The sequence below is a fragment of the Mesoplodon mirus genome (genome assembly GCF_964341445.2).
Source record: "Mesoplodon mirus genome assembly, chromosome: 7".
In the NCBI taxonomy this organism is placed as follows: Eukaryota; Metazoa; Chordata; class Mammalia; order Artiodactyla; family Ziphiidae; genus Mesoplodon; species Mesoplodon mirus.
Genome location: NC_138983.1, coordinates 40,846,341 through 40,859,940, shown reverse-complemented (window position 1 = coordinate 40,859,940; position 13,600 = coordinate 40,846,341). Strand labels below are relative to the sequence as shown.

The following is a 13,600-nucleotide window of genomic DNA, read 5'->3' as shown; positions in this document are numbered from 1 at the left end:
TGTATCCCAGGAACAGAGCACAATAACTCATTGATGGTTAATACATATTTGTTAAACAAAGAGGTGAATAAGTGGGTTCTTGCTTAATTATCTGTTTTCATCCGTAGTTTTTCCCACATATATCATTTCTTTATACATAACAAATTGGGTTCACCAAGCAGGTCATTTTATTTCACACCTGTGCTTAGAATGGTATTTACTATTCTAATATAATGGTCTCTGCCATCTCAAGCCCGCACACGTTTCATTTCAGTTATATTTTTGTGGATATTATATAATTTAGACATCAGACCATTGTTTTTTGACTAAAAAGGCAGAATTTACTTAAGACAGAATTTGAATCATTCCCAGAATGTGAATCTTCAAGGATTAGCTCTTAGGATTTTCCTTACTATTTCACAAAACTCTAAATTCTCTGTTGAAAAGAGATTTCATAATTATTTATCTTGTGAATTTGAATGTTTTGTCAGTCAATCAATGTAATGATTCCATTTTTGCCCCTTGGGTCAATTATCTCCACATTGATCACAGTGATTCATGTAAACATGTTATTTTTCTTTTTCTGATTATTTCCCATTATACAAAACAAATTCCAAACCTCTTTGTACAGCATTTTGGCGCTACATTGTATAGCTTTTGAAAAATATTCAAGTCTTATTGCCTGCTAATTTATCACTTACAACATTTATCAAATGCATTTATATAGCAAATATTGGAGAAACTGTTATGTCTCAGAAAGTGTTCTAACACTCTAGATAGAGCAGTGAATAAAGTAGACAAAAAACTCTATGCTTATGCAACTTACATACTAGCTGGGAGTGAGGGGCCCAAAAGGAGGGAAATATATAACATGCTAGAAGACAGCAAGTAATTTGGGGAAAAAATAAATTAAAACAAGGGAGAGAGAGAGAAGAAGTACCAGGAGCGGAGGTGCAAGTTTGCTGTGGTCAAGAAAGAGCTCTCTGAAACAATGGAACAATGACCTGAATGAAGTAAGAGCTCCAGTTCTTCAGCTGACTAATATATAATGATCCTTTAAGAATCAGGTCTTTTACCTTTGGCTAGAGTAAGACACAAATGAATGACACACACCTCGTTCCTTTCATGACAACTTTGGGTTTGGTTTCCCATCTATGTGTTTCTATAGCATTCTGTGTTTATAACTCTCATATCACACACTTGGTAAAATAAAAATATTTCTGTATATGTCTGAGAGTCTTCATCTACTAAAATGTTAATCTATCAAGGAAAGAAACCATTAAAAATTTAACTTTATATACTGTGCTTAACAAATATGCTCAGTAAATATTTGTTGAATTGATTTGAAAATCAACTGGACTGAGATTTTTATGAACTAATCCATAATTATATTTTTATAATGAAATCAGTCTTCTTTTGGCCTTAGTTTCTCATTTGAAAAATGAGAGATATTGTAAGTCTTATGGACATTTAGAAGGAAAAAGTGGCAAAATTCTGCCATTAACTAAAATGATACTATTATCTAGGATAACCCCCAAATTGACTTTATGAAAAGTAAAACCTCTCAGAGGAAATAACTAGATAGTTTCTTCATATTATTTTTTTCTTTCATATTGAGTACAAAATTGGTTGTATTTCCAGTTTGGTGAGCCCAGCAGCAGTACAAAATTAGTCAGCTAGCTTGAATTTTACTCACCAAACCTAAAGTTGTTGATGGTTTATTTATTTATTAAAAATTCATACCCTTGGAGTCTTGCTTTTGGTAGAGCTGACTAGTTTCTATCAGAACTGTCCCTTTACCAGATAACAACTATAAAATCTGGCAGGGAATAGGCAACCACCTAAATTCTGTGAAGTGTGATCAAAAGCCAGCTGATCAATAAGGGAGTTGACACATAGAAAAAGGGAATAGGAAGGGTGAAGTATCAGTTCCTATGTCTTTTAGCCTGAGGGTAACCTGCAATCAAAGTTACTCTGACTATGAAACTTCAATCCCAAAAGTTCAGGGCAACCAGTGTTGCAGAAAAGAGAGGAGAATCCCAGAAAGGAAGCACCCAGAAAGGATAACACCAAATTCTTTGTGTAAACTTTTTGAGTCTCTGCCCCCTGTGCTAGTCCTATGAACAGTCTTCAGCTAAAGAGAAAATTACCCAAGCAGATAAAAGCAAATAAGTCCACTCCCAGATATGTCATAATCAAGCTGGTGAAAACAAAGCTAAAAGGAAAACCTTGAAATATGCCATATAAGGATGAGATAGTTCCACATAGGTGGAATAATTTTTGAATGAATGCTGACTTTATCAAAAATATATAGTCCAGAAAGCATTGGAAAACATCATTAAAGTCTTGGAAGGGATTTATTATCAAACCATAGTTTCAGACAAAGCAAATATATCCATTGACACTGGAAATGGAATAGATTCATTTTTGTATAAAATGCAATGGAGAATTCATTTCCATTGGATCAGCACCATAGGAAATTCTGAAGGAAGTTCTTCAGGCTGTAAATGAGGAGAATCAAAAATGGTAAATGTTTAGTAAGCATTTTTTCTTTCTTATTTCTTTAAACTACATAGGATTGTTTGAAACAAAAAGGATTGTGTTTTCTTTTCTTGTTTATAATGTATGTTAGTATAATAGAATCTAGTATTGTAAAAAGAATGAGAACAGTAAATGAAGGTTTATATTAATTAAAGGTTAACACATATTTAATTAATACAATATTAACTACAAAGAGACTGAAAAGTTAGGGATAAAAGAGTTCACCTCAGATCTGACAGACACTGCGAGAATAAAACAATGATACTGTAGATAATTTTATGTCAATAAATTTGACAATTAAGATAAAATGCATAGGTGATATAAACATTTATGGTAGCATAAGATGTCCCTCACAACAAAAATTTGACATCCATCCATGGACAGAAGTGTTTTTGAGGAAGCTGTGGTACAACATCATACACCAATGGGCCTGGTAGGAATCTGGGCCACCCATGCATTGGGCAACTAGCAGCCAGAATTTGGTCCTGGATGTGGACCCTGCAGTGGTTCATGAACCAGCTCCAGCTTCTCTTGGCCACAGCACAGGAGCTCCTGGAAAACAGTGACACAGACAATTGCCCACAGATGAAAGCTTTTGTAGAAGTCCAGGTTTCTAGAAGAAAAGTTCCAGCAGACCATTTGAGGAAAAAAAGAATGAGTTTGGATGCTTTGGAGATAGTAAGAGGAACCGTTTAACTTTACATGAATCACACCTTCTCCAAGAGGACACAGCTTAAGGTCAAGAGAGATCTTACTCACCCTGTGAATTCTTACTCAGGACAAAGAGAAAATGTGTGAGTGGGTTGGCTTCCCCACCTATACAAGATGCTGCAAAAGGGGCTCATTTTTATCACCCCAATCCAGAATATCAAATCATGAGCTACATGACACAAGGGCAGGTGTATGCCTAGAAGATCTGAGAAGGCCTCAGAATCCTTACCAGTGCTATAGGGAGTATTTCTCTCCTGAGGTCAGTCAGTAAAGACTGGAGGAGGTGGCTGATATTTCAAATATAACCAGCAATGCAACACTTCAAAAACATGAAATAAAATCAAGGAAATATGACACCAAAGGATCAACATTTACCAATAACTAACCTCATAGAGTTAGAGATGTGCATTTTACCAGATAAACAATTCAAAAAAAGCTATTTGAAGAAAACTCAATGAGCCACAATACACACACATACACACACACACACACACACGCAGAAAGATAATTCAATGAGATCAGAAAAACTATACATGGTCAATATAAGTTTTACAGAAGTATAGAAATCATTTAAAAACTCAGAAGGATATTCTGGAGCTGAAGAAACAATGAATGAAATGAAAATTTCCATAGAGATCATCAACAGCAGACTTGATCAAGCAGAAAACAGAATCAGTGAGACTGAAGACAGGGACTTGAAATTACTCTCCTTGGAGTGGACAAAGAAAAAAGAGTGAGGAAAGCTGACCTGATCCATAAGATAACATCAAAAGAACCAATTTGTAAATTAATGGAGTTTCAGAAGGAGAAGAGGAGACAAAAAGGGAGAAGGGAGCAGAGAATTTATTTAAAGAAATAATGACTGAGAAGTTCCCAAATTTGGGGAGAGATTTAGATATCGAATTTCATGAAGCTCACAGATCAACAAAGGAAGTCAATTTAAAGATATCTTTTTCAAGATATATCATATTAAAACTGTAAACATTGTGGAGGTGATATAAGACAACTAGCTACCATGTATTTTTGGCAAAACATAACATGGAGCAACCACTTTGGCTAAGGGCTGTTTTGTTGTTGCTTGCTTTGTTTTTTTCTTTAGTAAACTTGAACATACACCTACCAGATGACTCAGGAAACCTATATATTTGTCCAGGAGTATTGAAAAATATGTTTACAAAAATATTTGTACAAGAATTTTCATAAAAAGCTTTACTCATAACAACCCAAAACTAGAACCAGCCCAAGTATCTATTAATAGGAAAATGACTTAAACTGTAGTATATTTGTATACTGGAAATCTAATCGGCAATAAAAAGGTACAAATCACTGATACATGCGAAAGTAAGAGTAAATCTCAAGTATTCAGATGTCTTTAAGTTACCTTATCAAAATATGCATACTCTACTATTCCATTTTTATGAAATTTTAGCAAAAGAAAGCTAAATTTTGGTGGGGGAAAAATCAGAAATCAGATTATCTCCAACTCTGCATAGGAGATGGGAAGGGAGTTCTAATTTACTTTGAAGTATTTGTCTATTTCCATGGTATAAACACTACCACAATGCCCAATGTAACTTTTAACCTTCATACTCCCTGTGTTCTAATTGAATCAGGTAATTTGCTTAAGCTCTCCCTAACCTTGAGTTTTTTGGCTGTTTCATTTTCCTTGCCTGTTCACAAACTATCTCTGCTAGTCAATGTTTATTGATCATCTACCATGTACTACTTTCAATGTCAGTCAACTGGAATGTCTCCTTCTGAGAAAAGTCACAAAAGATAATGTTTCATTAATGTTTTTATCAAGTTGGATAAAGTAACCAGGTTCTTCTATGTCCTACGTTGCACCTTCATGTACCACTATTCTTAGGCAACATTGCATTAGTTATAGGACAAGTCTTTTCTTTCAAAAACATCCCAAATCCTCTGAAAGTTAGTTTTATTATTCTGAGGTAAAAACAACCTATTCTTTTTTCTTATTTGAGTCAACGACAGAAGGCACTTAAAACATGTTAGTTGATTTGAATTAGTTTGAATTAAAAATACATATGGAACATATGTTGTGTGCAGGTTTAGATACAAGGTCTGCAAGGAAGTTTGAACTATGTCGGCACTGAAGTTTATAATGAAGTACAGTGGAAAGGGAATTCTAAAAATAATTTAAAATATAAGGTAGCATATGCTTTGCTCCAAATGAATGGTATAAACAATAAGTACTAAAGACTTATGATGGCCAGGATTTGAAACATCTGTGATTGATTTTTTTAACAACTTTGACCTAACTCAACTGGACTGAAAAAAATGTTTTTTTCTAATTCAGAACAGTTGTCTATAGTTAAGTCACATAGTAGGAATGCCCTGGACTCAGTGATGAAGCCATATTAAAATAACACTTGCAGACCACGGAAGGAGCGAGAAAGGCAAGCCGGACCTGCACGCCTCTTCCACCTCTGCACTCCTCTTCTGCCCCGGGCCCAGAAGGGAGATGTGGCTGGGGCTTCACCAGCCTCACTAGGTCTGCCATTTTCAATTTTCAGAGTCTGTTTATTGTAATCTTGCTGCTTCTATGTACCTGTGCTTATATCCGATCCTTGGCACTCAGCCTCCTGGAGAGAAATAAAACTGGGCTGTTGGGTATATTTTGGAAGTGTGTCAGAATTGCTGAATGGAACAGTCCTTATTTTGTGGTATGCTGTATTATGGTGGCCTTCAGCATCCTCTTCATACAGTAGCTTGGAAAAATGCCAGAATTCAGTTGCCATCAGATTTAAATATGAAAAAAATAAAGGACTTATCTGCAGAAAATAATGGAAAGAATGGTTAACACTTTTATCTCTGAACATTGAATGAGATAAATTTTCAGCTGTTTTTCTCTATTTTAGTTATTGGACAAATTTCTATATAAATAATTAGGATGTAACCATTTAATACTCAGAGTTTAAATATGTCTGTAACAATCAACCTCAGTACTGTCATTACAATATTACATTCTTCATATGTCATTCTGTTGTGTCAGATACCAGTTTTTAGTGAGGTATCTTTAAGGCACATAGGAGAAAACAAAATTGGTAAATTAAGTTCCTTTCACTGTGATTTGGAAACAAATCTTTATAGAATGAGACTTTTTTTGACTAGGTTTTTTATTGAAAAAGAAAAAATGTTCAATTTGCGTTGGTAAGGATTGCATTCATATTTAATAATGCTTGCTTTTCCTCTGGCCACATCATTTTGAGCATTAACCAGAGTACTTCTACTCTTAGCAAACTGTAGTTTATTACAGGTGTTTAAACTATTTAAAACAAGCCTATGCAGTTCTTAAGGAGGAAGATAAATGAGAAGTGACTTGAGTGCTATTGAGAAAATGTTTCTATTTAACATAAAATAATTCAGAATAAAAATAAACAAATAAAAATAAAATAACACTTGCAAGAATTGTTTTTCATCATTTTTCACAATAAGAACGAGTTTATAGAGAAGTGTGTGGAAGAAGAGAGATACGAGGGAGGAAAAAGGAAAAAAAACAAGGAAGAGAGTGATGAAGAGGGAACATTGACATGAAATCTAACATCCTTTAGAAGCTTGATAGGACTATAATTCTGTGACAGAATAGTAATCTAGTGCTTTGGAATACTGTCTCATTTGAAAGACAAATAAGAAAAATTTCCTGTTGCTGAAAGTATATGAAAAAACAAAAATAAAACAAAGTGAAAAACACTCATCCTAAATTTCACCCTAGAAATATAGGGAAATATTTTGCTACAAGTTTCTATGGGTAATTTTTATAATCACTTAAATATTTCAAAATTTGCAAATCAGAAAACCAGGAGATTTCAGAATTATGATGCTTTTTCTAGTGAATGATTATAGTAACACTAGATATCCAATTTATTCATGAAAAAAGGATTCAAACTCAATTTTTAAATTCTGAAGTTATAAGAGGGAAGAGATTCCCATATTTTTCACAAGTACTATTGTATGTGAAAACAGATCAAAGTTATAAAGCCAGAGATCCAATTCTTCTGGCCTTCAAATTTTAAAAAATCAGGTTTATATATTGATCACTTTTAGTTTTCATATATATATATTCTATAAGACAGCAGGATGTGGATGGCAGTGTTGGCCTTGGCAGCATGTAGATCTTGTTCAAAATAATCCTCTATCACCTCTTAGCTTCTTTTCAACTTCATTTCCTTATCTATAAATTCTTTTACTATGAGTTAAATATACACAAGTCAAATGTCATGTGTATTTAATAACGGCAATTATGAATAAAAAGGTGTCAATGCCTTTTCATTTTGGTATGAAGTCACAACCCAATCTCCTATTCCAAGCTTTCATTTAACTTCCATATTAACTAAATTTTAAGTTAATTTATATTGAGAATATATGATCTGAAGACCAATAGAATATACCTCTAAATTATGGACACAAAATAGAATAATTCCTTTATATATCTTCTTATGATGACTATAGTATTGCTTTGTAATGATTTGGTTATCCAAAAATTAACTCTTACCTTAGTTAACTAAAGTTAATTAGTTAACTACACACATATATACATATATATATGAAAACATATATATGACAGCATATAGATATATACATATATATCTGACAACATGCAATATTATCACAGCTTTGCCAAAGTACCAGAGGAATATTGTTCTTTAAGAAATAAGAAGCTTTCTATTTGTCTTTTTCAGTTCTCCCTGATTGAAAATTACCTCTTCACCAATCTACAACACTAACTACATTAAGACTTGCAAATTAAAATTTTATTTATTTTGTCCTCACCATATCTGAATAACTTTAACAGTCAAAGTTATTTTAAATTATGAATTGCATTCTTTTAATATCATACTTTTTTTTACCATTAACAGGTATATGTGGATATCTCTAAAATACAGAAGTATGTTAGCTATCTGAAGGACAGGTTAGCATATTTTTTTAGTATTATCAAGCATTATCAAAAAATTTTATTAAGCTTTAGTATTGGTTACTTTTAAACAGGTTACTGAAACACTGAGCTATTGGAAAGATGGACTGCAATTATTCTCACCACTTTTAGTGCCCTCTACCTTGAAGAAATTATTTCACAAATATCCAAAAACACTTTGATATTGAGTTAGAAAAGCAAATGTGTATATGGAAGAGAAAGAGGCAGTAAGTTATAAACATACTAAAAATTGCATTTCCCAACAATTAGAAAGTAAAGCCTATAAATTAATAACCAAATAAAGAAACAGAAAATTTAACCACATCAGCTGACTTTTACTCAATATCTCAAGTACTGAAAATAAATCTTTATTTGATAAATTTTCCACTGAGCTATTGCATAGCATCTTAGAGAATTAACTTCTCAGAAAAAAGTGAGCTATCCATTTGGAAACCAAATTTAGTTTGGTCTAGGTATTTTTGCTTTTGGTTTTAATACTTAGAAAAGTACAAGATTTGTATAATTGTGATCAAACTATTTTTATGCCAAAGAACTTCACAAAAGCTGTGAAATTTTAAGTTTAACCTTCAGGTTGACTGATTATGTAAAGTCAGGAGTCCCCATGAATAAAATCATGGAGAGCTCCTGACCTTTCCTGTATATCTGACAACTAAGGAACACTTGGTTTTCCAAAATACACTAGAAAAGAATGAATATAAAGGTTTCACACTCCTAAAGGTAAGGTTGTTAATTAAGTTCCCAATTTGAGATAAGGAGATTACTTCCTACTGGGATGATAAGGTCATTTCCCATTTCCTACTGAGTGAAATCTCTTATAGAATAAACAGGTGAATATAAGTGATTCCAAGGTATTTTAGTAACATGATATTTCTATAAAAAAGGTTTTACCAACCCCATTTAATTGCTATTTCAACTCTTTTTTTTGTTCAAGAATCTTAAAAATCACCATCTAAATTAAAAAAAAATCAAAATGCTTAGTTTTCTCAGGATGTTGGATTTGTCATGATAAAGCACACACGTGTTTTGCATTAGAACCCTGTCACTGTGTTACAGCTGGGGCAGATTTTATGTAGACAAAGTTAAGGATTACTGGTTCACCTTAAGCTGTATTGTTTCCTTTTTTTTCTCTAGACAAGGTTTCTCTTCCAAGATAGGATTTAGAGAAGGTAGGATTATGGTTTTCTAGGCTGTGGGATTAGCAGCTAACACAAGAAGAAACAGATGATTTTGCACAAAGTACAGAATGCAGTATTCCTGGGGATGAATATACTTGTGGAGAATTACATGAATATTTGGTGCTGACTTGTTGAGCTCTTAGAAAGCTGAATTTATGGTCTTAGCACAAGAGTCTTGTGCTAAGAGTCTTGTGTCTATACTCTGTCTTAATGCATTTCAAATAAGAAAATAAATATTGGGGCAGGAAGCATTTTAGGAGCTGATTAGGATGTAACATGTATACGATGTACAATGTGGTAAAAAGCACATTGAGTACAAAAAGGTGAAGAAAGGCAGAGCAAACACTTTTCCACTGGTGACTCATCTATAATCAATGATCAGGTATATGCCAATTTCTTGACAAAATTATAAAGCAAAAAATAACCCTATATGTTTCACATTTTTATTAGGTCCAGGATAAATAAGCTTGGTATAGCATTTACTCTAAAATTTCTTTGCTGCATGAATTTGGGGATGTGATTTTCATTCCAAACCTTTGATCTATCATGTGTACTCTAGGAATAATGACTACCTGATAGGGCTGTTGTAAGAGTTAAATAATAACTATAAATGCAAAAGTTAGCCTACACCAGTCTATAGTAGGCTGCAAATAAATTCTGCCCCTGCCTCCATTATCTTGATTATGTCTGTGAACACAAATGCATATAGAATGAGTCTCCTTATGTATAGAAATGGTAGAATTTGGGGGAGGGTGGAATTGGCTAATAGGTGTTTTTAAATATTACATAAACTTTATAAGTTTAGAAAATGTTAAAAAGAGAAAAAAATACCTAAAGTTAAGTTGAATTCCTTCTTAGCTGCTGTGAAAATACACAGAAAATACAATAATTCTGAAGAAGGTTAGGTGCCCACTCTCCTCAATTTTTGCAGGTTATATAAGATTGGAAAGGAAAATCATGTTATATGTTTCTTAAAAAAAAAGAGCACAGGGACTTCTGGTTCCACCCCAACATGTAAAGAGCTTGGATGTTGTCACTCCCATTTTTACAACAAGAAAAAGCTGGAGACAATGGAAGTCAACAGATTTTGCTGGAGTCATCAGATAAGTAATACACTAAAGCACCACTCAAAACTCTGGAGACACAGGCTAATAGAATCACACTGAGATCTGCTTATTTGGAAGAGAAACTGTGGAAGCCAGGAACTGGTAGTAACACTTAAAAGGTAATTTGGATGGGTTGCTGGGGGCTCATTGTAGACTAGGTTAAGGATGAGAAACTCCTGGGGATTGCAATCTTAGGGGGTGGCACATTTTCATGGGCTTTATCTCAAAAACACCCACCAGGTTCTCATGGTCAAAAGTCTAGAAAGATCCACTCCTGATTCTAGCAAGGGGAGGAAAAAAGTAACAATTTTGAAATATGCCCTGAGTGTTGATTATTACAAAGGCCTACTCTCAGTGGAAGACTTTATGACAGCATTTTCCCACCTGGGGAAAGTGAATTTCTTCAACTTTTTTTTTTTTTTTTTTTTTTTTGCATCTCTATACAGGGTGTTATTAGAAGGGCTCTTGCCATATAGCTTCCTCTTCTGGGCAACAGAAGTCAAAGCCCCATCTGTTTCTTGATGAATGTTGTCAGTTTTAATGTCAATATTAGTAGTAGGGATACTGGTCACACTTCCTATGTCATGGCTGTCGCCTTCTGAGTGCATGTCTTGTTTTTTATTCGTTTTCAGTCTGTTGAGGTTCAGTTTGTGTGTGTTTTGTTTTCATTTTTTTTCCCACAGCCACCATATTCTCAGAACTGTGCCATGTTATAAAACATGGAGACTATGGGTCTTCGGTTAAGAATAGTGGGCAATGGGGATTGAGGGAAGAGGAAGCTGGGATACTAACTGAGCACCACAGGATATGGAAAATATCCTCTATCTCAATCAGTAGAATCCTCTATTGATTCTCCTCTATCTTTCCTGCTGCAACTAAGGGGAAGATGGTGAGCTAAAAAAACAAACAAAACACTTGTGGATTTCACAGCTCAGGATATGGGTTCATTAAAAGACTAAGATTTAATCATTAAACTACAGAATGCTTTTCCTCCCCTACAGCTTACCAACACACCAATAGGACTCCAGTATATCTGTATATTACAACTGAAATGTCTGAAAGACAGATTCTATCTGAGGAGGATTTCTTAGAGAATCCCAAAGGAAACAAGAGAGAACAAAACAGGACAGTAGAGGAATTGTAAGCCTCTGGAGACTAGCCATGGCAAACATTAAACACAAACCAACTCCTTGCTGGATTAAAAGATATTTATAATAAAGGTCTTTTTACCTCAGTTCCTATTATCTAATATAGCATATCCACCTTTCAACAAGAAGTCAGTTACAGAAAGCTAGGTGGAAATCCCAAAATATTAGAGATTAAATAATACACTTGTACGTAACACATTAGCCAATATAAAAGTTTCAAGAAAAATATATATAATTTGAAACTGAATGAAAATGAATATATAATTTTCAATGTTTGTGAGATATAGTGAAATAAGAGCTTAGAGGGCCATTTTCTATTATTTAATGCATGTAATAGAAAAGGGGAAATATCTAAAAGTCAATAATTTAAGTTTTAATATTAGAAAACTAGAAGAGAAAATTAAATCCAAAGTAAGCAGAGGAAAAGCAATAAAAAAAAATTCAGGAAAAAATCAATGGAATTGAAAAGTAGGAATTCTATGGACCAAAACAAAACAGAAAACTGGTCCTTTGAAAAAAATAATAAACTGATAAAACTCTAGTCAATCTAACCAAGAAAAAAGAGAGATATCACAAATTACCAATATCATACAAAAAAAAGGGGGGGGTAATCAAGGCCTCAAAACAATGATAAACATCTCTGTGTAATCTTTTAGGCCCAACCATAGGCACTTATGAAAAGGCTTAGCTGGCAGGTCTCATGGTGGGAAGGTGCCCTTACCACACAGACTTGGTGTACTGCCAGTGCATTGCAGTCTCAGAAGGGAATTGCAGTCTCAGAAGGGAATTGTAGTCAAGGATTCAGACTGCCTTGGCTGTCGTGCTCTAATGTGTATATGTGTCCCAGCTCAAGTGCTTCAATTCAGAGGCCACATTTTCAAAGGCCTTCAGGTGAAGACTTTCTCAGGTGTGTCTACTGAAATGCACTACCCCCACCCGGCTGCCATTATGGGAAACTAGACTTGAAGACATTCTTCCTTCTTCACTCTGACTCAGTATTCAGTACGTTTTTCATTCTAAGCCTCACCCCTGCCCCTCTCTCCCAGTCCCCTTGGCCCATAAAACTACAGGAGACTTTTTTAGGTGCTCCATTGACATCAAGGCAATTCTCACATGTGCATTGATCCACCTGATCCTTAACTAGCACCATTCCAAGGGGAAAATTGGAAGGGGGAATGGGGAAGAGTTGGTGCTTTCTTGGGTTTGACCTCTTTAAAAAAAAGAAAATATATATATATATATATTGAAGTAGAGTTGGTTTACAATTTTGAGTTAGTTTCAGGTGTCCAGCAAAGTGAATCAGTTATACATACACATATATCCACTCTTTTTAAGGTTACTTTCTCGTATAGGCCATTACAGAATATTGAGTAGAGTTCCCTGTTGTATACAGTTGGTCCTTATTAGCTATCTATTTTATATATAATAGTGTATATATGTCATTCCCAATCTTCCAATTTATCCCTCCCCCCTTTACCCCTGGTAACCATAAGATTGTTTTCTATATCTGTAACTCTATTTCTGTTTTGTAGATAAGTTCATTTGTACCCCTTTTTAAGATTCCACATATAAGGGATATCATACAATAACCTCTTGCCTAAACTATCACAGTCAGTGACTAAAGGCTTGACTTTTACTTTCTTTTTTGGCTTGTTGTCTTAACTGAGCACTCTGACCCTTGACAGATCAGCTCTTCCGAGCCCAGCTCAGTTCCTGACAGTCATAGCTAGTGAAAACATGAACATTAAAAGGGTAATAAAGGCATGCTATGAACCACTCTATGCTCACAAATTTGATAACTTAGGTGAAATGGACCAATTCCTAGGAGGACAAAATCTACTAAAACTCACCAAGGAGAAGTAATCTGAATAGGCCTAATTTTTTTTTAAGATATTGACTAATTAGTAACCTTCCATAAAAGAAAATACTGGTGGTTTCACTGGTGAATTCCACCACACATTTAAGTAAGATATGATACCAATTCTC

General features: G+C 34.2%; 1 protein-coding gene across 1 annotated transcript; it reads left to right on the top strand.

The window, feature by feature from the left end:
- Window positions 1–3,009: 3,009 nt before the first annotated feature.
- Window positions 3,010–6,298, top strand: LOC309807954 (uncharacterized protein; the record flags this gene model as incomplete). Its single annotated transcript, XM_082627976.1, has 2 exons — window positions 3,010–3,198; window positions 5,628–6,298. 2 exons carry the CDS (start codon window positions 3,010–3,012, stop codon window positions 5,958–5,960), a joined length of 522 nt encoding a protein of 173 aa, XP_082484102.1. The 3' UTR covers window positions 5,961–6,298.
- Between the last annotated feature and the right edge of the window lie 7,302 nt (window positions 6,299–13,600).